Source organism: Gadus macrocephalus, chromosome 9 (assembly GCF_031168955.1).
Source record: "Gadus macrocephalus chromosome 9, ASM3116895v1".
Lineage (NCBI taxonomy): Eukaryota > Metazoa > Chordata > Actinopteri > Gadiformes > Gadidae > Gadus > Gadus macrocephalus.
Window position 1 is genome coordinate 11,246,819 of NC_082390.1, and position 24,961 is coordinate 11,271,779.

General features: G+C 41.4%; 1 protein-coding gene across 4 annotated transcripts in view; it reads left to right on the plus strand.

Moving 5' to 3' along the window:
• Positions 1-3,193: 3,193 nt before the first annotated feature.
• The window catches only part of LOC132464395 (SH3 and multiple ankyrin repeat domains protein 2-like), a 38,655-nt gene continuing 16,887 nt past the window's right edge, over positions 3,194-24,961 (plus strand). For 2 of the 4 annotated variants that reach the window (XM_060060738.1, XM_060060740.1), the window contains exons 1-12: positions 3,194-3,581; positions 7,213-7,423; positions 9,397-9,600; positions 9,835-9,906; positions 10,204-10,312; positions 11,046-11,200; positions 11,831-11,998; positions 13,267-13,383; positions 19,067-19,144; positions 20,025-20,091; positions 20,272-20,316; positions 21,293-21,686. In XM_060060738.1, coding sequence (XP_059916721.1) covers positions 7,223-7,423; positions 9,397-9,600; positions 9,835-9,906; positions 10,204-10,312; positions 11,046-11,200; positions 11,831-11,998; positions 13,267-13,383; positions 19,067-19,144; positions 20,025-20,091; positions 20,272-20,316; positions 21,293-21,686 — 1,610 coding nt within the window. In that variant the 5' untranslated portion in view covers positions 3,194-3,581; positions 7,213-7,222. Of the gene's footprint in view, positions 3,582-7,212; positions 7,424-9,396; positions 9,601-9,834; positions 9,907-10,203; positions 10,313-11,045; positions 11,201-11,830; positions 11,999-13,266; positions 13,384-16,571; positions 16,634-19,066; positions 19,145-20,024; positions 20,092-20,271; positions 20,317-21,292; positions 21,687-24,961 lie in introns of those variants that run through there. The other 2 variants (XM_060060739.1, XM_060060741.1) reach the window with 2 other exon arrangements.

The following is a 24,961-nucleotide window of genomic DNA, read 5'->3' on the forward strand; positions in this document are numbered from 1 at the left end:
GTGTGAGATGAAACGCAGATGAGAGTACATATGCAAAGATGTGGTACAGAAGACAGAGCAACGTGACAACAATCTGACAAAGAGCACATAGCAGTACAGGCTAACCGCCAGCTTAATAGACCAATTCACGATTCTCTCCTCTCCTCCATTGAATCCTGTATTCCTTTTTTTGCAATGCCTCTCTTTGTCTACATTAAACAGACAAGATATTCCCTTTTTATGTTGTTGTTAAAAATGTGTATTTAGTATATAGTAATATCTCTAATATACAAATATACTAATCAACATTTACCATTTTTACAGAACACTATTTCGTTTTCTCATTGATATATTGAGTAATTTTTTTTGTCAATTTTCAGTTACGGTCTCATAGTGCTTTACAGGCTATATATTTATGACACATCCCAAAGCCCTACAAAGGGCAATAAAACAATCCCTTAATGAACAAGGAATAACTGTTAAGAATGAACGCAGAGTGGGATTTAACCTTTCAGGGATGGTAAGGAGTGCAATGGGTGCCATAAACGACCAACATGGTAGTAATACAAGCAAACGTTAGAAATACTAACGTTACCAAATAATAATTTGGATTGTCCATCGTGATGGCTGGCGGGTGAGCAAGCTGGTAGGCCAAGCATGTGGGGTGGCCAAGCATGCAGTAATGATCATCACAATAAACTCAAACTGAGACAGCCTTCAGGTTGGATGGGGGAGGGAGGACATGGAAGAGAACATGGATGTAGAGGACCTCTAGTCCCGTACCTATCGGCAGCTGGGGTGGGCTAGTGCTGGCTCACGAGTCGATCAGGCGGTAATGAGAGCCCAGGGATACTCGCCTCTCATTAGCCCAATGCGAGCGTAATAAGGCTGGTTGTAAGTTTGGATTAGAATTTTTCAGCATAGTCAGCCTCCCTGATTACCGGTGTCAGACTATTTCACAGATTGATAAGAGGACATACTTTTTCATGCTTATTACTTTTTTGGAATTTAAAGAAGGCCAGCCCCTTAAGGCAGAGAAGGGATACAATAGGGTACAATAAGGTCCTTCAGGTAGGACGGTGCAAATCCATGCAGAATCGTATAGATAAGCAGTGCACCTTAAAATCTGATGTGACATAAATTGGAAGCCAGCGGAGGGAAGAGGGAATAGCAGTAATGTGGTCGATTGCGCATGCCTTTCTTGTCCCATTGGATTTGACTTGGCCTTTCACTTTTATTTTTTTACGCTAAAGGAGAGAAGGGGGAGCATAAATGTCTATGCCCCAGTTCTGCATCCTCTGAACTCTCCCTTTTCTGTCCTCCCCAAGAAAAGAGTTATCCCTTCTCTCTCTGTAGATGCATACACAGAGTGAAACAGAATGTTTTCTATATGTTTGTTATTATCAAGATGTTATTTCTCAATGTATCAATTGTAGAATTTATTTTTTACTTTAAATACAAATTACAAAATTTGTTCACCCATTACATGCACCGTTTTCATCACATTCCCCCATCACATTTTTTTCCTATTTGAATTCAACCACGACTCAGGTCTGTCTCTTACGCATAGTTCACATCCGCCTCTCAGAGCTGTTCCTACTGGTTCAGTGGAGGCCATGATGGATCCATGGATTCTTTCCATGGCCGTTGCTAGGTAACTGCTGGTTCTGCATTAGCCAGTTTCATACTGTAAAACATGTCTAGGAGAGACAGTGCATTGCAATCCACTGTCAGTACGCTACATTATTACTATAGCAATTAATGTTGACTAGTGTTTGAATCTGTCCAATGCCCAAACTTGACCAATTCTAAGTTTAGTTTATATAACAGCTTTGGATTTGGATGTTGATCATTGGTCAGATTTAGAACATATCCTCATACTGTCAAATACAATCTGTCTTGTATCTAGTTCAACATTCCGCTGTATGCATAAAACAAATTCATAATTCATTGATGGCTTGCATAAATGTTGGTCTATGAATGACAAATGTTAAAAGGTATTGGTCTGGATGTGTGCAGCATCGGAGAACATTGTGCGAATAAATCAATAAAATCTTTTTGGTAGGAGTAAAGGTTATTAACGTCTGCACACAAATTAATTATTATGTTTGAAATATTTCATTGAAATGTACAATGTTTCAATAATTTCAGCTGCATTATTTCATTCCTTGCATTATTGACCCTGCAACGCTGTCAATAACTAAACATCAAGGCTGTCAATACCTATACATCAAGGCTGTTAGAACCTATACATCAAGACTGTCAATAACTACATCAAGGCAGGGGATATGTGTAGGTCCCACTTCCTCATGACAGTCTAATATCTTGAAGTGTGTGTCAAAAGTTATGAACAGTAGTTTGCATTTAGTACAGCTCATCCGATTGTGTCCAATAGGCCTTTAACACTTGGTTTGAAACGAAGGATCTAGACAGGATCAAACATTTAAAATAACATATCCCAAAGGGATGTATGTACCACACCTTTCAAGTAACTTATCACAAGAGAAATTTCAAAAAGTCTGTTAGTGTTCCTATGTGGGAACCATTACTAGATAATCATTATTTTTGATTACTTTTTACTTAAAAAAAAATAGTAGATATATATTTATAAATGTATTTAATAAATTATCAATTTTATTAAATAAAAAAAGATAAATTACTTTTCAGAGCTCTCGCCAGATGGTGAAAAGCCACCGGAGTGGGACAAGGATCTTGTGCTTTGATGATTGGCCTCTTAACCAAAACGCAAACCATCCCAAAGACTTCTGAGGCTCTCTACCCGTCTCAGGTGCCAAACACTATAGGGTTATAAATACATTCCATAAACACCATGTCACACGTTCTCACAGCCACAATTCCTCCTATGCCTCGACCAGCCACACACACACACACACACGCATGCACACACTCAACACACACACACACACACACACACACACACACACACACACACACACACACACACACACACACACACACACACACACACACACACACACACACACACACAGTTAAGAGAGTTAAGCGGGAGGATGGGGCAATATCTCCTCTGTGAAATATCCTCCCCCTCCTAATTTTTTAAGTTGTATTGATACAAAGTTATGTATACATATATAAATGTAAGTTTAATATAAGAAATATTGTCTTCGTATCTTTTAGCCTACCTAATGCCATAATCCATATCTTACTCCCACCCTCGCTCCCTAGCACCATCCCTCCCTCCATCTCTCCCTCCCTCCGTCTTCTCCTCATATCTTCGCCACTTCGATTCTCCTTTCGGTCACTCAAAATGAACGTTTAATAAAAAGAAAAAAGTGCATACGTTTCCAAAAGACTAGCTCACACCTTCATGTGCTGTGGGACGTGGTCGTTATGGTAGTACTAAACACTGGTCTTTTAATGCTTTTCCCCCCTCATCAAAAGGCAGGGAAAGCAAGACTCAGTGCGCGCGTCTCGACACCGGTGGTCGCTGCTGAGGATTCTATCCGATTTTCGATCATCATGGTGTCGTTTTCACGCTACTTTTAGAAAGAATACGGGCTTCGATGGAATTTAAAAGAGGTGGTGGACAGGTGCACTGAGGACTTCGCAATCCCACGAAGGTGAGACGCTCAACAACCAACATAGGCTACGAAGATGCTCTGGTTTAGACGCTAGCCATTATTGATGCGAATACGCCTATTTCCTACTCTATTTGCTCGCTAAGGATACATATGCAGCAGTTGTGCAAAACATTCACCAGCTTAACATGTAAAAACTATCCGTTTATTATAGTAGAAAACTGTGATTAGCAGCTGTATGTTTGAATGTGCTTGCGCGTTCTTGCTTTGATGGGGACAGTTGGTCAGATGATGAAATCATATGTAGCCTTATTTACATCCGACCTATATAGCTCACTTAATGTTTTATCTCCAGTGTGATTGATTAGTATAGACTTGTCTATCTAGGCTATTTTGCGGTTGCTCTTCTCATCTTGAAGGTGGGAGTGGCCGATAATAACAGGCTTCCATGGGAGAAGAAATTGGAGCAACATCTCTGCATAATTTACATAACCCTTGAATACCTCAATACCTTCAAACTGGGAAAAAAATATGAATAAAATGAATTCACAGTATAGGTTCACAGATTTCAAAATATATAAATATGCATTGCACCAATGATCAAATCTCGAATGATTTTGCATGCAGTTTGACAGAATGAGTCAGTTTCGGAAATAACGCGCAAACTACTGGAGAGAAAACATTCCCTTCTACTAAGAGAGACTTGAAAACAAGAAAAGTAACGCATTAATGTTTAAATAATTGGATACAAGTAAATGACATGAAATGTATTAGAGGGTGCATTGGATTTGGGGCAAGGACCGGCCGCAGGATGGAGCCGCTAGCCCGCATGTCTGACTCCTGGAGGCGGGGCAGGATCCTCCCCCTGGTCCCCCCGGTAGAGGTGGAGCTGGGGTGGTGGCGGGTGACCAGCGGGGAGAAGCGGTGGGAATGAAGACAAGTAGGCCTACTTTGAAACCCAATCCCATCACAATCCCCAAGATTAAACCTGAATGTGAATAGGATGAGCTCAATGATGGGATGCAGGCAGTAGGCGGGGTTTAGGCGAGACCAATGCGTAAAGATCTCCGAAACACTTGGACAGTTAATTGGTCTTCTTTCATTTGTATCTTTTTGATAGATATCTATTAATTGAGAGCTTTTTGACCAGGTGATTCAGAAATTGAAATCTATTTTCCAAGAGCACCTAAGCAGCGTAACAAAAATAAACAAAGTTTCCAGATATCGAAACATGAGAAATATAACCAAAACAGTCAGTTCAAATGTAATGACTACTCAGTCCAGTCCAGTTCCATGCTCAAAAAATAAACTAAAATTGTCGTAGGAAATAATTCCAGGTGATCCATGTGGAAGGACCAGTAAGACTAAAAGCCTTTTGACCGCACGAACATGTACTGTTGTCCAGGGAGGTATACCGAGACTGAGGATCACGCACACACACACACGCACACGCACACACGCACGTACACACGCAGACACGCACACACACACACACACACACACACACACACACACACACACACACACACACACACACACACACACACACACACACACACACCACACAAACACACACACACACACATAAACTCACACACATAAGCACGGACAGACACACAAACACACACACATACACACGGACACACGCACATACAGACACACACAGACATTCACACAGACACACACACACACACACACACACACACACACACACACACACACACACACACACACACACACACATACACAAACATACACACAGACACACATGCATACACACACACAAACAGACACATACACAATCCAATTTATAAAATAACAAAAGCCTTGTGTAAAACCAATTATAGCAATATAAACTAGGGTGGTTCAGTGTACCGGTACCAGCCAAGTACCTAACCCTAACCCTATCCCTGAACTACTAATTTGCATAACGTGGTACTTTTGTACTAGCTTAATATTATGGCGAAATGGTGGAAATCTATTAGAAAATAAATATGGAGATGAAGTGGGTGTGCAAATTGGCCTTTGAGTGCGTCTGTGTTTGCAGAACTGAGCAGAGAAAGCTGCCAGCAGATCAGGACAGCCCACAACTTGCAGAGAAGCAGAACATTATATCACTGCATTTTCGGTTATTTAAATACTTGTTTGTTCTTAATTTGCCCACACACAATCCATGCCAAATACTCTCTGATTTTGGCATTCAAAGTGGCAATTTTCCGCTCTTAATATCAAATTAAAAGGTCAGATTTGGTTTGTGCTTTTCATTGTCTTCTATATTATATAGATGTAGCATAGCTGCAGCTGTCACTTGGGCTTGGCAAAAGTTTGTCATTTTGGTCCTATTTGAGTGCAACAAGCAAATTATAACTTCACATATGAATCTGTTTTCAGTTTCAGATGGAATATATACTGCCAAGTTTTTTTTGTTAGAGAATACCATTAACCTAGATATGTCCACATTTAAGACCAACTAAAGTTGTGGTAGATGGGCCTGAACTATATTACAGTGTAAAGGCAGGTTACCTACTATTATATAAAGTTTGTACTATAATATATAGATGCTGCATTAGGAAAGTTGTCATATGTGACAAAGGCATTGTCACACATTTTTTAACAAGGAGAACAATATGGGCCCAATCCTAGTGCCTTGAGGGACCCCCTGAGAGATGGAACAGCCATCTGAACACAAAAGTCCATGCTCAGCTGTATCAAATGCATTTGATGGATCAATAAACAGGGTGGCATATATTTAAATGTTATCCAGTGCCCCAAATTCTAGGTCATTTATCACTACCAAGGGAGGCATAAGTAATGGTGTGTTCAAGATGCATCGTACACTACCCGCCCGAGGGGCAAAGTGGGAAATCTCCAAGCTTCCTTGGGCATTTCACCGGATCATTCCCCCTTTGGGGCGGTCCCTCTCGGGATTCTGAGAGTCAACCGAGTTCAGTGAGGTTGACCGTACGACTCGGAAAGCAAAGATGGCTGCCTTCCACCATGGACCACCATGGGTCTAAAATGTCCCGAGAATCTACCGTGCTTTACCCCCTTCACGCTTCCAGATTTAATTAGTTGGACTGAATAACTAAACTATTAAAATGTTAACAACATTCTTTTTTTTCAATTAATAAATGGCAAAGGTTACACCATCTCTGAAAGTCAACCTTCACCTTGGATGTATTAGGGAAAAGTTAGCAGTTGGTAAAATAGACATTTTCAAGTTAGAGCGAACCCTAGCTACTGAAAACCAGAGTAGTTGAGTTGAAGAGTGCATCATTCTGCTGAAGTAGTAACAATTCAAAAGAAACACTCGATGTTCCACGCTCACTCAGATGATGCCCTGAAAGGATTGAGAGGTCCTCGCTGCTCTTTGTGTACTTGGTAATTTTTCTTCATAATTTAACATAACTACACTATTATTGTGAATTTTCAAATGTGAATATTTCATTTTAATGTTTACTCAAAGCTGTAAAAGTAGTAAGTGTGCATAAAATATGTGGAGGGGTTGTTTGAGAACAGAGGACCTTACCTCACCGCTTATCGAGTGACGAACTAACTAGATTTAGTTTGATTTTTTAGATTAGTTTTAGATGACCATGCTAGGTACTACACTGCTCACATGTGTGAAAGACAAAACTCCTATTTATAACTATTGTTTTGCCCCCTCTCACAGTGATTCAGCCATGACGTGCAGTCCCACATCCAGTGAGGAGGAGATGGCCCTGTCCCTGTCAGAGGGTTCAGGGGCCGAAGACAGTGGGAGTTCCCGGGAGGAAACGAGGGGCCCAGGGGCCACCACAGTGGTTTCCAGTAGAGAGGACGTCAGCCGGGAGACGGAGACCTCCCTGGTGATCTGTGTGGTCATACCAGACCTCCAACAGTCGGTGGGTGAACTGAATGGACCATTTTGTGACAATGATCGGAGACATAACAGCGTTCTTAGTCTTCTGCAACATGAGCACAATTTGCATGACAAAAAGCATCTTTCAACTCGTGAATTTCGCAGGAAAAATCATAAACACAATAAGGAACCGCTGAAATTCCTCCACGTTCCCCCAGTCCAACACAAAACTTTGTTAGTGTCTGAAAACAACAATTCCTTTTTCACTCTTAATATCTTCAATAGAAAATACAAGTCAACTTTTGACAGACAGCAGAGCTAACACAACATTCATAGAACATAGTTTGTTATAATTCATGAACAAAGCTGTGATTGGCTTGGCAGCATGTGTTATTTATGTTTTATGAATAACCAAACACCATGTTCTTCCATTGTCAGACTAATGGAGGATAATGATGCAATGTGTTCAGATTGCGGCCTCTGTAGTCGCGAGGTGAAATAGGAAAATCGGTCACAGCTTACAACTGAGGCTGAGAAAAATCAAAGCATCTGCCCAAAACTAAAGTACTGCACAATAATTGCTGCAAGATCGACTTGAGTTTAACAAAACAGTGTAGAGAAGCTTTTTTCAAATCTATATATTATCTTGTTGGGGCACTGCATAATGGCTACATTAGAGATGGGACATTTTCAAAAAATGGCCTTCTAATTTCCACAGCTAGTACATCTCAATGTTCTAAATTGAACACAAGAGCTTATATAATTCAGTCAATATAAGTGCACAAGTAGGTTTCAGAGGTTTTCCTTGAAAATTGTGGGTCTTTTAGATGTTTTTTGAAGATGGGGAAGGATTCTGCAGAACATTCAGGGCTCTGTATCCCGTTCCACCTCCAAGAGAAGGTTCTTGGACCCCCTTAAACCTAGCATAAAAAATGATGACCGGAAATGAATGATATCGGCACACATATTTAAATCCAGGTATAAATGTTGCCAAGATGCACAAAGGATGGGATCTGTCACACCATATCAGTAGGTGTTCTGGGACACATTCTGAACACATCGGACACAAGTGTGAAAGCATCTGACTTCCCAAAGCGCACGCATAGCGTTCTATTTACAGATCAGGGGCGGGAAATGGAGGAGCGTCTTCCTATTTCGACTTTTGCTTTCTCAGCATCAGTATCCGTTTACCTTTAATCCAAAACATCAGTAAAATCAATATGGATAGGCCGACTCGTCGTCGGTTGTCAACAAAGTACCAAGTATCTATTTTTTTCCTTTTGTTGTAATGACAGCTGCGTAATTATTCCTCACTCATATTGACGTGAGCCTGCCACTGGTCTCAGTTGAAGTGGGTGAACAGAATGAAGAGATTGTAATATGAGTGACAATGTGTGGGCATTCTGTACGGAAAGAAGAGGCCTGGATTTTGACTGAAATCATATTTTTTTTTTTTACCTTATTTATTTGGGAGAGCCATTTGAGATTAAACATCTATTTTTCAAAAAGGGTCCTGGCCTAGATAAAACAGAAGAATAACACATAAAAGTCCCAAAAACAAAAAATAACCATAAACAGATTATTGAGAGCAGTTTCAGATTCATAGAGATACACCAGGAAAGGTCAGATTAAAAACATTTACATGCTTGATAGGCTGACTCTGAACCCTTGATGAAAGCATTTATAGAAACAAGTTCATTTTGAGGTCAGTCAACGTCGAAAGGCCCCGTTGAAGGGGCAAAATAGCCTGAAGCTTTTCCTTAGCTCTATGCTTACATTGGTAACAGATAAAATTAGATAGTCATGGAAACTAAGCGAACGGCCCAAAGAGTCACTCCTACATAGGTTGATAAATATGCTGGTAAAAGGCCAAGAAGACCTTGATAAATATAAACCTGCAAGTGGCTGACTCTTTGCCGGGCTAGTGAGGGCAAGCTAACGTTGGCGTACAAAACCACAGTGATGTGTCAGAGCGCTTGAATTAGCACTGAAACCTTTACTCTTTTGCTTCTCCAGATTGTCCTGAACTTTGAGTCCACCGCCACAATATGGTCAGCTAAGCAGCAGGTTCTGTGCACGCTGACCCAGCCACTGAGGGACGTCTTGAATTACGGCCTGTTTCAGCCTGCGTTCCAGGGGCGTGAGAGTGGGTTTTTGGACGAAGAACAGCCACTGAGACAGTTCTCTATACCAAAGTGTCAGGGTGTGCCTACACTAGAGGTAAAGTACATGATGTTGTCCTGGTCGTGTGTCGGAGGACTATTTTACATGAATACTCGCTCAATTGACTGTTGATGTTCAACCAATAAACGTGGGGAAGCATAAAATGCTCATGATTAATGACTCAAGGGTATGAATAAACGTAATGGATCAGAGAGGGGCTAACGTAAAACGGATTGTCATTGTCTGCTTTTCAAACCCATTTTTACGATGTTTTCTCTTGTGCCTCTGCAGTTCCGCTATAAGAGTCGAGTCTACAAACATACCAATGTCAATGAGATGTTGATTGCAAAGATAAACATCCAGGTGAGTATTAAGAAATGTTTTATCATAGAACGAGCATCGGTGGCGAAGGTTTTATTCTATCGATAAAAATAATAATAAAAAGAAAGCTGTGGTATATTCAAGAAGCCATCCTCTGTCCTTTGATCTCTTCAAGAATAGAGAGTTTGGGACAATGATTTATCATGAATAATTTACATACAAATATTGTTGAAACCTTCGATCCATGGTCGAAACTCACATTCAATACGTCGGTGCTACGGAGGGATGCAAATGAGGTGTGAACATCATGTGCTCTCTATGTTCCTATTTCTATTACAGACTAATTTAAGACGTTTTATCGAGTGTATTCAGCAGTTGGAAACGGACAAGGTGGAAAAGATGCTGGATAGAGGCCTCGATCCTAACTACCATGACCCAGAGAATGGAGGTAGCGCAACTCAACCATCCAATGGGATTAAATTCAGATGCGTCATTTTATTTGGAATGGGAAATGAAGACCAAATCTGAATGAAATGGCACAAAGTGCTATGCATAGATACATAGTCAATGAGCCATATTTGATTTATATTTATTCATAACATCCAAATTTGACACATTTTATTTCTGTTACGATTGAAATGAAACACTTTATTTTGAAAAGACCGTAGCTAGTCTAGATACTTATTTTCTAGAGCTATAGGGAACCTTAAAGGGGATTCAGAAGATCTGCCTCTGTTGGCTTGTTTGTTTCACAAGGGAACCAATTAGAAGATGGAAGATGGCTACAGCTTGTAGATTTATTCATAGGAAAGCTATAGTTTAAACACTGAAAGGAGTTTTTGTTGGCCTGGACTAATATCACCTGATGTTGTATTTACTCAGCTTCTATTTTGGATTCTATCTTATTCTATAAGGGATATAAAGACATGGAAGGGAACTGTTTGGCACACACGTTCAGTCCACCGGTATAAATTGTGTGGGCCTCAGGCGAATTTCGAAATAATGTGGATTTTAGTTAATCTGATCGTACAAGCGTTTTAAGATCAAATCTGTGCGTACAAGTGGTTCTTGCATGAGGCCCATTGCTTTATATACAGTAGAATCCCTTGATTTCTAGTTGTGAGATTATGTTTTTTTTACAATTTGAATGTATGTCTGTTTGTTTCTGTGTGCGTGTATAGAAACTCCACTAACATTGGCAGTCCAACTGGGGGCTGGCTCATCATCTATCATCATTGCATTGAAGAATGGGGGAGCTCATATGGACTTCAGATCTCAGGACGGTCTGACTGCCCTCCACAAAGCTGTCAAAGCCAATAACCATGTGGCACTTAAAGTTAATAACATGCAAATACATTCAATAACACAATATGCACTGCACATAGATTGAATGCACTTTTCTAATGCTTGTCAGGGTTAGGGGATATATGCATATTGTTTGATAAATTCTCAAAAGATGGCTTATTAAATAAGCTTTTAACACCAATTAAAAAGAGTATGTGCAATGCATTTGTACTGCAGCCAGTATAGCTAGGCAAAAATTAAGATTAAGAGATATAACATTAATTATAGTCATACCAGTTAACCAATTCACGTAATGTATCTCCTTTGAGATATCGAAAACATAGCTTGCATTTTCAAATGGCAAATTGTTAAATTGCTTTGCTCTTCCATATTTGGTGTAATGGGTGCTGGAAGCCCACAGATAACTTGCTGTTTGACTTGCAGCAAGTCAAGTCAAGCAAGTTGACTTGAATAATATTACACCTATTATATGTTTTATATGGTCTAAATTAGCTGGTATGCATAGGCTGCTAATTGGAAAATGTTTGCATTGTCATGATGGAATTGCAGTCAAATAGTTCTAACCCAGGTTATAGAAAGGTAAACATTTGTAAACAACAAAGATTTCCATAACATTTATTGTTACTAGTTTTTCTTTCATTGTTTTCTTTGTTCCTTCCAGACCCTGCTGGACCTGGGCTCGAGTGTGAATTATAAAGACAGCCAGTCGCTCACCCCTCTGTACCACAGTGTGCTGGAGGGGGGCGAGCTGTCCTGCTGCCTCCTGCTGCTCAGGTTCAGCGCCACGCTGGGCTGCAGCGACGAGAACGGCTGGACTGAGATGCACCAGGTAGGCCCCTGGAGAGCAACACTCACATGGGCTTTTGAAGCCTCCAACTCTCTAATGTTTTTATAGGGGGTGCACCGCGTGGAAATACATATTGCAGTCTTTTTGGGCTGGGTTAGATTCGGTGGATTTTGGGTTTCATGATCATGATGCAAGATAAATATGTTACGGATAAACAAACCCCAACAAAGTTGGGGTTTGTATCCTTCCAACAAAGGATATGTTTTTCATAGGCAAAAAAATTTATGAAACAAAGCTTTGTTTTCATTTTGTCGATTAAGGCCCTCTTTTTTTTGGCAGGCAACTAAAAAATCACAGCTTTTTAATCGCACCTGCAATATGCGTACTGTGAAGTCTAGCTTCTTTGGCAGGGAAGACATTGGAGCAGTGTGCATTGAAGCAGGGAGATACAGGCAATGCTAGTCACTCCCCCTACAATGAATAATTCAATGAACTACAGTGGCTAAAAAGAGCAGGGGTTCAACACCCACCGAGAACTGCTGTTGGTATAGGAAGATTTCAGGGCTGGATTGCACATTACAGATAATGGATTGGCTCAATTTATTTTGGTATATACTTCAGAAACATTCTATTAATCTTTTTTACAAAAATAGGTGGATTGTGTCAGTGCAAGCCTCTGCCTAAAAAGCCTATTCAGCCTTCGTGACTATAAAGTGAATAACAATCAGGATTAAGTAAACTGCTGACTTGGATATTCTAAGATCCCTTATAGGCTTTTAGTGGCATGAGCTGCTCAAAGTGTTAGTGAACTGCCTGTTTCTCAAACTCAAACACTGAGATAAAAACAAATTCGTTTGGAGCTGAGTTCCCATGGTTACAACCCACGGCAACTTTGTGATACTTCTTTTTCCAGTACAGTCGTAGAGTACGAGCGTTATACTGAGCGATGTTATGCATGAAGTGCCCCATCCCCCTTGGCAGTCAACACAGAGTGCTTCCTAGACAGAGGTCCACGCATCAACACACACAACTCGCCGCCAGTGTATCTTTGTCGTGACATCGAAGTGCCTCTGAAAGTTCAGAGCAGGGAAGAAATATGACCACCCTTTACAACAACAACAAAATACATTGTTGGGTCACCACCCCTTTAACGGTATTTTATTTTACCCCGTAAAAGTCCAAGCTAATTATGAAAAAAGGCGTCCGTAGGGTTGGGGTTAGTATTACCAGTATGTGTTGTACCAGCTAATAATGTGGTGCATGTTTTTTAAAGTTACAGCTGTATCTAAGATGCCCCACTGTGTTTCTAGGCCTGCCGCTACGGCCACCTGAAGCACCTGGAGCAGCTGCTGCTCTTCGGAGCTGACATCTCCTCCCAGAATGCAACAGGAAACACTGGCTTGCACATTTCTGCTCTCCACAAGCAGGTAGGGCACACACATTTACAAATGGACAATTACAGGAATACGCCAACCTGATTTAAACACAGTCACATGCACATATATGTCTTGAATATGAACTTTTTTCTGTGATTGGGAAGTTTTGCTATTTTACTTTTTTTTAAGACAATTTTCATACATAACTATAAGTGATTGCATTTTAGCAATACTACATGCATTGCAGGCACAATCACATTGTACACCAGGAATTCACTCTTGGGGTTTGTAGACATGGCTGATGTTGACATGAATGGTGGTGATAAGAAGCAAGTGAATGAAAGTGAGCCTGAGCTGGGCTTTGTCGTGGTGGATGGAACTCTTTTCTACTATACCATCAGAGTTGTCCTTCTTCTTCTATTGTCACCCGGGCTCGTGCAATGAGATATACTGTCTAACCAATGTTATAACGATACAAACACATGTTGCATAATTACACATCAAATTATGTGTTAAAACATCAAAAAACAGTTTTATAATCATTACATTGCAGTTAACGTTGAAGGCCGCCATGTTTGATCTTGTGTCTGACGCTGAGTTTGACAAGTCATGCTCTAAAAATGATACACAAAGTTTCAGACTTGTGGGGAACTGTTTAATTAATCTTTAACAGATCTGAGCTTTTCCCGTTATACGAGTTGTCTTGACTTGTCTTGATTAGTCTCCACAGTCAGTCTTCCCTCGACAAATTCATACCATTAATTCATGACTTATGTAAAGTAGATTCCACACAATCTCTCAAGCATGTGAAAGCAGTGTATTTTAATGTTTCTGAAATGTCCCTGTGTGTTCTGCTGGTACTCAGGGGTCAACTACTCTTCCTCACTGTCACTCAGCACAGAAAGGGTCTTTTGAAAACATTGATGTATAAGCTGGGCAGATCTTTTCTAGTCTGAAATGTATTTAATTTGACAGAACATTAGTGAGTCAAATGTGACCGTTTGGACTAAATGGCATGATATATAAGTGCATTATTAGATGTAAATGAGTTAAGCCTGGAGCATGTCAGTTAGGGGATGCTCTGAGCTGTGAGCTGTAGTCGGTAGATATGGGGAGGAGGGTGGAGAGAGACTCCTGCCTGTTAGTATCGCTGGTCGATGAGCTGCTGCTCATTTGGTTGGAAACAATGTGAACATTATGCATGGGGGCGTAGGTTTTTAAGTTATGGAAGAAAAAGGCTTTTGCGTGGACGTTGCACATTGCGGCTCGATAGCAGCGTTGTGGCCGGCCTGCTTTGCAGAGCTTCTGGCCGGAGGGAGATCTGCCTGGTTCCAGGACTGCTCTATCCTTCTGTCGTGAGATTTGACTGCACCCTTCAGGACAACATTGGTCACTGCAAAGCTGTGTTTACTTTGTATGCTTCTAATGACTGCTAATGACTGCTAATGAAAATTACTTTGAGCTCAACCAGCCCGCCTTTTAAGTGATTAGTTTATAGTTTCATTGGAGGGCAAAGCCTGCCTATTATGTGGCTTACTCATCTCTAAAAGCTTTGTTTTAACTTTAACTAAACTAAAGATCCTTGTGTGTTGTGAGTGACCTCACTTTATTTGTATTGTCTACTAAATGCATGCATGGATTCACATCCCATATTAGCCAGGCAATGCTCCTTTCTCCAATCTTATTGTTGATTAATTTTCAACATAATTCCCAGGCAGTTCAGTTCACTTTCATTATTGTGCTGAAACATTTTTTCAAAATGTGCATTAAGAGAGAGTAAGAGAGAGAGAGAGGTTAAGGTAGATAGAAAGGTTATAATAAATGAACAAAGAGCAGCGCAACAGAAACAGAAGGAGCTTACAACAGGGGCAGAATGTGGAAAATTTAAATACAGGTGACACACATTTGACTAACGCCCTACTATTCCTGCCGATACCCACAATGCATTTGTAAATGGAAGACGATAACGACAAGTCGTGGGTGCTGGTTAAATCCCAATCATTCGAACCATGAAACCCCAAAAAATCTGTCATAACCCTAGGCCAGCAATTTCAATGAACAACTCTATTCATAAACTCATTGCAGAATTCATCAATCAGCTTCAGTAGCGACTCCCGGTACCGTGTTAATCAGAGGATCACGATGAATTATCCTTTAATTTCAACGTTCACAAAACCACCTGCACCAAAATGCTGCTGCCACCTTTCCTTGTCATTGTTGCTTTCAGCCTTGTCCCTTATCTTAGCTGGGTCAACCACATGCTTTCTGTTGAGCCCCAGGCAGGATCATCCTGAGAGATCTGTGGTTCCTAGCCGTGCTCACGTAAATACCAGTCTTGTGCCAGGCTCAAAAACACATATACACATATACACACCTACACACACATAAATCACACATACAAACTGAAATGTGTGTGTATATGTATCGTTCAAGGGGTTTGTGTTGGGTAAATGTGCATATAAAGAATTGTGACTATGTCTGTATTTAAACAGACATTGTTTACAAATAATATACAAATACAATTTACTGTATGGATGGATGGCAGATACTGTATGTGCAGCTTTGAATGTGTAAGCTCACGTGCAATAGCTTCCATCTGTTCAGCACGCATTTTACTGCTTGCATCTTTGCCTGACTGTATTTTATGCGTTCATGTGGGCAAGCTCTAGTGTGTGTGTGTGTGTGTGTGTGTGTGTGTGTGTGTGTGTGTGTGTGTGTGTGTGTGTGTGTGCATGTGGTTTGTGTGTGTGCGTATATGTGTATGTGTATGTGAGTGTGTGTTTGTGTGACCGTGTATGTGTGTGACCTTGTGTGTGTGTGTGTGTGTGTGTGTGTGTGTGTGTGTGTGTGTGTGTGTGTGTGTGTGTGTGTGTGTGTGTGTGTGTGTGTGTGTGTTGATTGCTGTGTGCGCAGGCATCAGCCGTGGGTGGAAGGCAGCTTTGGTTGTGTTAAGTGGGTGGTAGATTGTCAGAAAGCTCCTCTTCTCTCAATGTTGCTTTCTATCATGCTGCCTGCATTAGCTTTCTATCTATATTTGCTACAACCAGATTACAGCACATTCTGTTCCTCACAGTAATGGAAGAGACAGTCATTTGTGCTTGCCGGGAGACTCTTTCATCTTTTTGTACGTTTTTTATTACGGTTTCTTTGAGGATGAGAAGGACGCATAGAATTTAAATCCCCCCGAGAATATTTTAGTACTACTTAAAATGATACAAGATTGTGAACGCAGATCCTAAGAAGTGCTTCATTCAAGAACGAATCCACCGTTTTTTTAGGATTCTGGACTAAACCCTTCCAGGTGAGGTACTTTTATTGGTAAATAATACGATGTAATTGGATTTGAGGATACTACTATTGAGATAAGATGGTTGACAAATTAACACTGTGGTGATTCTAAAAGGAGTCCCATTGAAGATTGTGTAGAGTGAAAAGGTGCCTTAGAATGAGTAATTGTATGTAGTGTCTTATGTTCAGATCTATCCTTTCCTACTACTATAATTGGGCGACGGCCTGTTTGTGTGTCCGGATTTACATCGCACACCGTTCCTCTGATCGCCTCTTAACTCTGACAAAATACTGTTCAAGGGTCAGGCCTCATGCAGAAATTCCTGAAATGCCCCAAAAGAAGCCGCAATCCAAAATATGGGACGTTGTCTATCAAAATCAAATGACGTGCCACAGCCAAGAAAACTCACAGAGGGAGAAAAACGGACTAATGTGTGGACTGAAAGATTCAACAAAGAGGAGCAAAGACCAATTGTATAGTTGCTCAGTCTTATGCTGGATATCAAACTGATTGAAATCTGTGAGGATGTCTATCAGGCAACCGATGCAGAAAAGTAGGAATCTATTCTGAATTCTCCTGGAGGCTGCGGATATCCCTTTCATTTAAAAGGGATCGCAACTTAAAGCAGGGCAGAGGTTGGCAATGTGCTTTATGTTGGCAACACAGGTTTGGCTGCTCACAACCCTCGAGGTAGAGTTAGGTAGGGACAGAGTAGGGTTAGGTAGGTTAAGGGTTAGGGTTATGTAGGGTTGGTGTAAGAGTTAGGGTAAGGATTTGGTAGGGTTGGGTTAAGGTTGTTTTTGGGTTAGGTAGGGTTAGTGTAAGAGTTAGGGTAAGGGTTAGGTTTGGTTAGGTTTAGGTGGGGTTAGTGTAAGAGTAAGGGTTATGTAGGGTTATGGCTACGGATTTCAGTAAGAGTTAGGGTAAGGGTTAGGTAGGGTAATGAAAAGTACCCTTAGGGTTAGGGTTAGGTAGGCTTAGGGGTAGGCTTAGGGGTAGGGGTAGGGGTAGGGAAGCAGGTTCCGGTTCAAGATCCTGATCCTAATCTTTGAATACTCTGTCTGTGCCATCGAAGCTGAGTCCACACCCTGACCCTTACTCTGGTAACCAGGGTTACGCTGATCAAAGACAGCAGGTTGATCGTCTCGGATGGGATCTTCAGCTTCCACAGCTTTAATGTGTGAGTGTGTGGAGATGACTGAGGGAGTCAGAGCACCCTCGAGGTGTCAACGCCGCCTCCAAGTTGTCGGGAGAGGAGCTCAAATAGTCAGAGCTTGCATCGAGCTGTCAACCCGCTAATCTCATGCAGGACCACAGGCTGAAGGAGAACATGAGGACAGACAAGGCTGACAATGAGTGATCTCCTTGATGGGGGGGAAGGGATAACCCAGGGGAAATTAAGTTCAGGTCCAGATTTGGTTTGAAGTCGACTCGGTTCTGCAATCACAAAGACGCGCTGCCTGTGGTTTTCCTTAACTCACTGACGCCCTCTGAAGTGCCTGATCGTGAAATATAACGGCGGGTCCTGAGCGGCCGCTCGGGAAGGGCACCAGGTGGTGCAGGTGCTGGACGAGGCGTTTCAGTGCTGGCTCTATGTAGGGACAACCATGGGTCAGAGGATCTTCCTGCCCACAATCCCTCCCAATGACACGCTGATGAGCTTCCCTTTGTTCCCAGCTAGGCTGGCTTTCTCAGTGACCGTCAACAAAGGTCAGGGGCAAGAGAATGAGGGAGTTTGGCATCTAAAGGTCTCGTCAGCGTTCACGTATCACCAGCTCTACACAGAGTTCTTCAGGCGACAGCGAGACGGCGAGACAGCAGCCGCTACCTCTAATAAATACATTCACGCTGCTGAGGTGAGGTTAGGAGGAGGGAAGAGTTAGGAGGGAATAACTGAACACATAGCTGCTGTAATTATGTTGCCGTAGCAGCATTTCTGCATCCTACTCTATCCTATATAGATGATATAATAAGAATCATAATGTGTGTGATTATTATGACTGACTTTACATAAGGGAAGCTAGCACTTTATGAGCAATAAAGTGCTTTGAGATGTGTGGTCTGTTGATTCATGCTGATGTGAGATGGGATTTGTGTCTGTTCAGTGTGCATTATTAGTTGTTGTTCTGTTGCTGTTGTGACAGGCCAGACGGAGACCGTTGGGGTTGAGTCAGAGGTGAAAAGGTAGAAAAGCCAGAAGAGCTTTGTTCTGGTTCTCTTAATGAAAGAACAACAACAGCAACAGGCTTATCAGAATATAGACAAGGGTTGGTTAGGGTTAGGGTTACCCAAACCCTACCCAACCCTGCCAATGAATTGTCTATATATTCTTATGTTCTTTCAGTACCTTTCAGTGACCTCCGTTATCATCTGTTGCTCCATTCATTCGACTTTTAGCAACTTTCTTCACATATTTACTTCCTCCCATTGTTTCCTTCTCAATAGGAGCCATGTGTGAGATTGCTTCTGTCTATTGGTGCATGTAAGGACGTGAAGAACTACAGAGGTCAGACTCCTTTCCAGGTAGGACCGATGTGTGCTCTACTATAAGTTCTTGAATAGATGTAGACATTGGATCTATAGGAATTGCTAACAAAGACTGCATGACTCTGGCAAAAACATTTTAGGGAAAGAGTTTTGGTCCTAAAAATAAACAAAACATTATCTTGCTGTTTTCATTGTATTTATTTTGTTTCACTGAGAAATTGAATGGTTATTAGGTCCAATAATGCTTAATAATCATCAGATGGTCATCATTTGCACAAGTGATGCAATTCAGAAAATTATAGGACACAAATACATTAAAAACAAGTGTGTGAATGGGAATAACTAATTAATCTGACTTTTATAAGATGTTTATGATGGCTAAACAAGTACCAACTAAAAGAGTGGGATACATTTCAGGAGATGATAGTTATTGAAATCCCTATAGTATAATATATCGAAAATACAGCTCATTAGAGATATTTATATTTGAAGTACCCTAATTCTAACCTATTCCACAAATAACCCTAACTCTAACATAGGCCACAAAGAAACTTAACCATAACCTAGTCCACAAAGAACCCTAACCTAGTACACAACAAACCCCTACCCTTCACCCAGTCCAATACAAGCCATAACTCTTACCCTAACCTAGTCCACAACACACCCCTACCCATCCCTAACCCCCCTGGTTATAAGCCAGAACAACAGCCCTAACCTAGTCCATTACGAACCCTAACACTAACTCTAACAAAGACCCAAATTCTAACGCAAAACCGTACCCTAACCCCCTCTAGATGATGCCAACAAAAAACTATTTGTGCAACTTGGGATTTGTGTTAACCTGTTTAATATCCTCAAATAATCAAAATCCAACACCTCTGAATTAACACTACTTTTATCCACCTTCAAATACCAGGTGGCCATCACTGCTGGAAACTTCGAACTCGCAGACATCATCAAGACCTACAAGGACAATGAAAACGGTGAGTTGATTATACCACTGAATCCAGATAAATATACTAATTATCCTAGATTCATGTACTACTAAACCCAGATAAATATACTAATTATCCTTGAGAAATATACTACTATCACAGAGAAATATACTAGCAATCCAAGTTAAATATACTACTAAACCCAGAAATATATACTTCTAATCCTAGATCAATATACTACTAAACCAGATTCAACAGATACATGTGAGAATGGTGAGTTGATTATACTACTAAACCAAGATGAATATGAGATGGCGAGTTGATTAGACTAATTTACCTAGATAAAAATATATTTTTTCAAGCTTAACATACTGTGTGAGAGTGTGTGTGTGTTTGTGTTTATGTGTGTTTTTGTGTCGTGTGTGTTTGTGTGTGCGTGTGCATGTGTGTGTGTGTGTGTGTGTGTGTGTGTGTGTGTGTGTGTGTGTGTGTGTGTGTGTGTGTGTGTGTGTGTGTGTGATTGCGTGTGTGCACACACGTGCATGCGTGCCTGCATCAACTATCGATATAACTATTGTTTATACATCTTTGTGTAGGCGGGTCTAACATACAGGAACGGATGCATGTGGTTGCCATGGGCACCAGTTCTATGTACTGATTGGTTGCAAGGCAATGTGCTGTGCAGTTGGGAAGAATACGTAGGCATGTGAGAAACGGCAGAGAAGGATAAAAATGGCAGTCAGTGACGATGAGAAGCAGGAGAAAAGGATTCGAAGCAAAAAACAGCTTTTCAAACTCCGTTGCTTGTTTGACCAGGAACGCAGAAACTAAATCCTAGCCTTTAACCACTTTTAGATTTATTTCGGGATAATGCATCGTGATATTTATCAGGATTTTGTACAAATCCTTACTTGATTTTTGGATTGCCGATTGCCTTGGTAGGTAGACGTAAGTAGGCTAAAAGAAACGTATTATGCACACATTTGCAGACTAGAAAACGACAAGAGACACACTCACACACAAACAGACACACACGCACAACACACATAGTTTCACATGGTCAAGTAAGTTGTATGTTCTCTTAGTCCCTGAGCCTTAGTGTTATGGTCAACTCTGTTGACTGTTAACCGCTGTATTCAACCACAGACGGGATCGTTTCTCCTTGACTTCCACTGCCACTTCATTGTTTGTCAATCACTTTGACACTTTGTCCCTCTCTCCATCTCACTGCACTGTTCTCTCTCCTCAGTCCATCTGAGGGAGAGCCCTCGATGCGCCTCTCCCTTCCGGGTGAACCACGCCTCGCCCTCCAGCCACTGGGTGCCTTCCTCCAAGCAGCAGCTGGAGACGGCCCCCGTTCTGCTGCGCTCCAACAGCGAGGACAACAACCTCGACCCCGGCCCCAAGAAGTCCCACTCCTCCACCGTGGTGTCGACCCCCTCGGCCTCCCCGTCCTTCACCTCGCGCCGCAGTCCCTCCCCGTGCCACCGGAGCTCCTCGCCCACCATGCCCTCTCCGGCGGTCAGCACCGTGAAGACGGTGGGAGGGGTGCGAGGGGGCCGGCCCTCCTCCCGGAGCAGGTCCCCGTCCCTGGGCAGACCGGCCGCGGAGGACGTCCGTCGACAACACCAAAGACACACAAGGTCGGGCTGCTTTTTTGTGTTTGCGTCTTGGACCAAGAACTGCCCTGTTTGAGGGAATGACTTGATTGCTGGTCAGAGTGGAGAGTGGTGTTATCAGTTAGAAATGGCATAGCCGTTCCTCAGCTGGTGGCGAGTGAATAAGCATATATAGTGGACTGCCCCTGCCTCCCTACAAGCCGATTTAGATTTGAGACCGCACTTGGATCGTTACGATCAATCAGGAACAGTCCTCCAGTGCCTCCCAAGGGTGGAGCTGGTGTCGGTAGTGCCAAACTCTCAGTGTGTTTTTGTTCGGAACATAAGCCTACCGACAACAAGGGCATGTCATTAGCATCTTTAGAAATGTGTTGTGATGCCCCGCGATCGTTGGTGGTTGGTATGGAGGGAAAATAAACGCGTAGCGTTTGGTCCCAGCCTTGTGGGAGCAAATTCATAGAGTGATCTTCAGAGAGCTCCTTGTTATAGCCAACCCTCTGAGGGCGTTCTGTGAAAAACTGCTTGGCTTGCCTCTACATCTGTGTCTTCTTAAAGCTTTAGCTGATTTGCATTCGCATTGTATCATAAGCAGATCTAATATCATTAAATAACACAACTCAAAAGCAGGAATTCTACCCTTTGCGGATTACCTCGTTTTCTTACAAATTTACTGAAACAATCATATTAACACATTTTTCAAAATCATCAATAATCAAACAGGAGTCATCTTTGAATCATAACTTGTTTCAATAGTGAAAAGGGGACAGGATTTAAATATTTTCTAAATTCTGAACAATTATAATAAAAAATACATTCCTATTGTTCCACAGGATAACCGAAGCCTTAGCTTTTGGTCACGCTAGATCTCTACCATGGATTACATAAGAGAAGTCATTGGAGAACACAGAGTTTGATCTATTTTTCATGTTCAGCCACGTGTTGAAAACGCTTGTTCAATAATTCAGAGCTCGTTCTGGCGTTGGCATGGAAGCTGTGGAAACTATCATTCCAAAGTCACCATGGTATTAGTCATGGGAACAAGCTTACTTGCACATTTTCTTTAATACGTATGGTGAACAACATGGCAGTATTTTTATCCCAATACATCCTAATATGCTAATATAGGATTAAGGATGATGGCCATTACCATCAAAAGAAGAAAAAAGAAAAAAAAGTATGTGTTGTACATCCTGGCACTTAAAAATAGTACTTAGCATTGTTTAGCATCTTATCCTAGCTATCTTTTTTTTGTATACGGTGAATGGGTTAACCTAGCAATCGTTAGTTCTTGGCCCTTGTTTCTATGAACATCTTTAGGGCGATATATTGTTGTTCTCTTTCTTCTGAAAAATGTACTTATTGTAGGTCACTTTGGATAAAAGCGTCTGCTAAATGCCCTGAATGTAAATCTAAATATAATCAAGATGGTATCTTTAATTCTGAGATTAGCTGAGTGAGTTAAGTCCTTACATTTCTCATGCATCCTCGGCCTTTGGTAACTGATCTATTTTGGATCAACCATCACTAGAAGTTATTACATAGCATGAACTAACAATGGAACATCAATGGAAAAAGGTGTGCAGATGATGAGTGATGCATTCCTGCTGTGTCTGCTGTATCTTTCTAACAACACTTTAATGGCTACAATATGAAGAGGTTGGTGTTAAATATGGTCAATAATACACTCACGGCAAGAGTACTCCTGATGTTGTAAACAACATCAAACCTCTTTATTTTTGTCTTTCACATCATTTTATTTTGTCTCAAAATGTATTAGTTAGCCAAACAAATGTTTTAATCAAATAAGTCCATCTCACATTACAGCAAAACTGAACCAACATGCGAGTGCAGGATTTAATTTGATGTGAAAGACACAAATGGGCACGATGTAGCAAGCTACATCGACGCTGCTACATCAACGCTAAATGATATTTGAATAACTATGAGCTGGGCGCAATAGTTTTCCTTTGAGAGAGAATAAATGTCAATTACATGATGTCGAGTTGGGATGTTCTGAATCGATTACAGGAGGTCAATGCCTGGTTTGCTCAGTGGAGTTGAATTTGGAGGACCCTTTGGTATGTGTATTATTATGCATTTGGTTATCCATAGGGAGCCTCCCAGGACATCCATCATCTAAATATGGCTACTTAGCAAGTCCACTGGAACAGTTGTTGGTTTTCTAGCTTGCTAAAAGTCTCCATAGTTGTGCATTTGTGGTTGCTCAGGGCCATTTCTCACTTGCCACAAATAGCTGCCTATAATATAACATGATTCATGCCAGGGTTGAGAGTTTTTTTCTGCAGTATATCACAGGATGTGTTGGTGTACTGTACTTTGCAATACTTTTGCTTTGGGGATTTCCATGAGGTAATGTTGTTATATGACTTAGTGCTGTTCATTTTCTTTTGCAGAAAACTTAAATGCATTGACAGCATACGAGTCAAACTGCAAAATCATTATGACAATACTGATGTTTTATGCACCGTTACATGCACAATATCACATGAACTGTTCATGAACACACTGCAGCCATTTACAGCACAATGTTTAAAATGGGACGACCTCCCTAGATGGATGATGTGTTGCTATGGTGATTGCCTGTGCGACTCATGAGCTGTGGATGGAAGCTCTGGTCTCGTCCACCGAGGATTAGATAATACAATGCACAAGTGGACACACACACCACCCCCACACACACACACACAGACACACACACGCACACACACACAAACACACACGCACACACACACAAACACACGCCATCTCTCTCTCTCTCACTCTCTCTCTCTGTATCCCTCTCTCTCTGCAAAGGTAGCTACAGGAATAATGTCTCGTTCAAAAATGTAGTAGAGCATGAAACTGAAGGAAACATTTTCTGTTGTGTGAGAACTAGCTAGGGAGACTTTGACGTAAACTGAAGTTCCTTATATCTCTTTACGGAATCAATTGAATAGGTATTTTGACTTACCTTTCTGCTTACTGCTCTGACCTTAATAGTCCAGTGTGTGGCTGATACTGTAGGAGTTTGTAGGGCTACCACTGAGTTGGACTGTTGAGCCAATGTAGTTTGCTGTAGAAAATTTGAGCTATTTGGTTTTTCACTTTGGCTCAACTATTAAAAAAAGTCTGAGTGTCTGTGTGTGTGTGTGTGTGTGTGTGTGTGTGTGTGTGTGTGTGTGTGTGTGTGTGTGTGTGTGTGTGTGTGTGTGTGTGTGTGTGTGTGTGTGTGTGTGTGTGTGTGTGTGTGTGTGTCAAGAGTCTAGCTCTGAAAGTGGAGTTAAAGAGGGGTCAAATCA